Source organism: Microtus ochrogaster, chromosome 1 (assembly GCF_000317375.1).
Source record: "Microtus ochrogaster isolate Prairie Vole_2 chromosome 1, MicOch1.0, whole genome shotgun sequence".
Lineage (NCBI taxonomy): Eukaryota > Metazoa > Chordata > Mammalia > Rodentia > Cricetidae > Microtus > Microtus ochrogaster.
Window position 1 is genome coordinate 101,373,764 of NC_022009.1, and position 2,988 is coordinate 101,376,751.

At 37.0% G+C, this 2,988-nt stretch overlaps 1 protein-coding gene across 1 annotated transcript in view; it reads left to right on the forward strand.

The window, feature by feature from the left end:
• Naa15 (N(alpha)-acetyltransferase 15, NatA auxiliary subunit) overlaps window positions 1-2,988 on the forward strand; it is a 70,682-nt gene that overhangs the window by 38,488 nt on the left and 29,206 nt on the right. The window contains exons 8-9 of the mRNA XM_005343956.2: window positions 1,671-1,766; window positions 1,890-1,996. Of these exons, the coding sequence (XP_005344013.1) occupies window positions 1,671-1,766; window positions 1,890-1,996 (203 nt within the window). The remainder of the gene's footprint in view (window positions 1-1,670; window positions 1,767-1,889; window positions 1,997-2,988) is intronic.

Below are 2,988 nucleotides of genomic sequence, written 5' to 3' on the forward strand. Positions count from 1 at the left end.
CTTTTCTTAATGTTTGTTTTATTAACTATTTGTCTATTTGTAAAGTGCAGCTAGAAAAGTAGTGGTTAGGGCTGTATAGAATCTAGAGCCAGGCACACTTTCAGTCAGTACCTAGGAAGTGAATTCCAGGCCAGCCAGGGCTATATAGTGAGACTATGTCTCTAGAAAACTAACCAAATAAAAGAAACGTGAATTAGTTCAAAGTCTAACATGCTAATTTTCTTTTAGTTCATGTTTATAACTTTTGTACTTGAGAGGATGAGGTAGGAAAATTTTGAGTTTAAGGCCAGCCTAGGTTGAAAAAGTAGGTTCAAAGCCAGATTTTACATGCTGATACCCAGAAATAATAGCAAAACAAGAATAGATCCAAAATTTAAATGGACAAGTATACTTCTCATTTATATAAAAGATTGAGAATATTCTGAAATCTACTTTTACAAGATGATAGAATTGCTAGAAAATGGCCAGTGAGATGACCAGTGGGTAAAGGTACTTACAAGCCTAGTGTGATCTTATTTTAGTACCTGGGACTCACGTGATGTAAGAAGAGACTTGACTCCCAACCTGTAACCTTAAAATGTGTACAGTGGCATGTAAATGCATGTGTGTGCACCTTCTCCCAAAACACACCGATACTACACTCAAATAAGTAAATGCCATAAGTTTAAATTTTTTGTATATGAATGGTTTGCCTGCATGTATGTGTGTGTACCACTTTTTGCATGCCTGATACCTGATAGGAGAAACCTTTGCTGGTGATTACTTTAACCAGGAACTTATACTTTCATAGGAACTTCATCATTCCATGTTAGATAATGGAGATAATCTAAGACAGGGATTTATGACCGTGAAACATAGTTACGAGAAATATTTATTAGAAATCTGAGAATGAAAAGCCTACTTACTGAAATAAAAATCTTAAGTTACATTATTTTAAAAACGATACTTATGTGTGTATGTGGGAGGAGGGATGTTGGCGGATGCCAGAAGAGGGCTTTGTATCCCCTGGATCTCCATTACAGACAGCTGTGAGCTGCCTGAAGTGGGTGCTGGGATCTCAATTTGGAGAATTCTAGATCACAGATCACATTCCTGAAGTAAAGATCTGAACAGATCAGGTTAGGACACATCAAACAAATGGAAATGGTAGATTAAACTAAGGACTGGCTTTCTGCTGAGAGAAAAAAAAAACCATAAAATATGAAGACATGGAAATAAAGGACAGATCCACACGTTACAAATAATCAAAGGAGAGTTGGAGTGGAAAAGCTCAGGAAGCCATATACAGTAACTAAATTTTTTAAAACGGAGTCCTGAGATTTCGAACTAGTTACTTTGTATGGCTAATAGGCTTTTAAAATATGAAAATAATTGGAAATACTTTTAAATGATTGTTGATATAGTTAATTGACAAAGTTACACATAATTTTCTTTATAACTTTCCCTTTTGTTTTTCTGTTTGAGACAGAGTCTTGCTATGTAACTTATTGGCTTGAAATTTACTGTGTAGACTAGGCTAGCCTCAAATTCAGAGATCCACCTGCTTCTGATAGTTTAAAGGTACATGTCATCACACCCAGCCAATTGTAAAGAAAACTTGTAATTGGGTAGAAATATGCAGTTTGTAATTACATATAAAAAGAAAGTTTTCTCTACTTTTTTTTCTACAGCTAATATGTTTGAACGGCTAAAAATTTATGAGGAGGCCTGGACTAAATACCCCAGGGGGCTGGTGCCAAGAAGGCTACCATTAAACTTTTTGTCTGGTAAGTAGAGAATTGCAAAGGAAAGAAAAGAAAATGCTGTTGTGATTTAAGTATGAATATGTATGTATCTGAAGGCCAATGTATGCATTGTAAAGAGTTGTCATCAGACTCTTTCTCTTCCAGGAGAGAAGTTTAAGGAGTGTTTGGATAGATTCCTAAGGATGAATTTCAGTAAGGGTTGTCCACCTGTCTTCAATACTCTGAGATCTTTATACAGAGATAAAGAGAAGGTAAAGTCAACAATCATGATGTGTTTGTTCTCTGTGCTCAGGGTCTGCCTGGCTGGCTTTCCATTACCTGGGTCCAGTGCTACCTGTTTTGTGAAGCACTGTTAATTAGTCTCCTGGCTTCTGGTGGGAATGCTTTTCTATACCCTTCTTTTGTGGTCTATTTGCCCTTTGGTGCTTTAGTGACTTCTGTATTTGCTTTTTTTCCGTTAGCTCATATTAACCTTTTTTTGTGTGGAGGGGAGGGGTTCAAGACAGGGTTTCTCTGTGTAACATCCCTAGCTGTCCTGGAACTAGCTCTTGTAGATCAGTTGGCCTTGAGCTCACAAAGATCCTCCTGCCTCTGCCTCTCAAGTGCTGGGATTAAAGGTGTGCACTGTCACTGGTTGGCTGGCAGCTGACATTTTTTCTAATCTTTCTTATTGTTAGAAGTCAGAAGTGGTTTTTTTTTTTTTTTCTTTTCCTTGAAACTAAATTTTAACCTTGTAATCCTCCATTTTTATTCAGTAAACACGTTTTGTCAGAAAATTTTTTTATTTTATTTTTTGATACGTGGTTTGTCTATAAAACTGCTCTGGCTGTCCTGAAACTCGCTCTGTAGACAAGGCTGGCCTCCTAACTCACAGAGATCCACCTGCCTCCTCTGGGATTAAAGGCATGTGCCACCATTTTCCAGCCTTCAAGTGATTTTTAAGAGGGTATCTTAATCTTTATATTGATTGCTTCCTTGCAACAACAATGTCACCAAGCTAGAGTTAAAAACTTGAAAGACATTGAAAAGAACTAGAAAGGTGGACAAAATTAAGGATGCATAATGCATAATGTACATGTAATTGGCTGTCTTTTGTGGAAAAGCCCAAGATACAGGCTTTATTAATATTTATTTATTTATTATGTATATAATATTCTGTCTGTGTGTATGCCTGCTGGCCAGAAGAGGGCACCAGACCCCATTATAGATGGTTGTGAGCCACCATGTGGTTGCTGGGAATTGA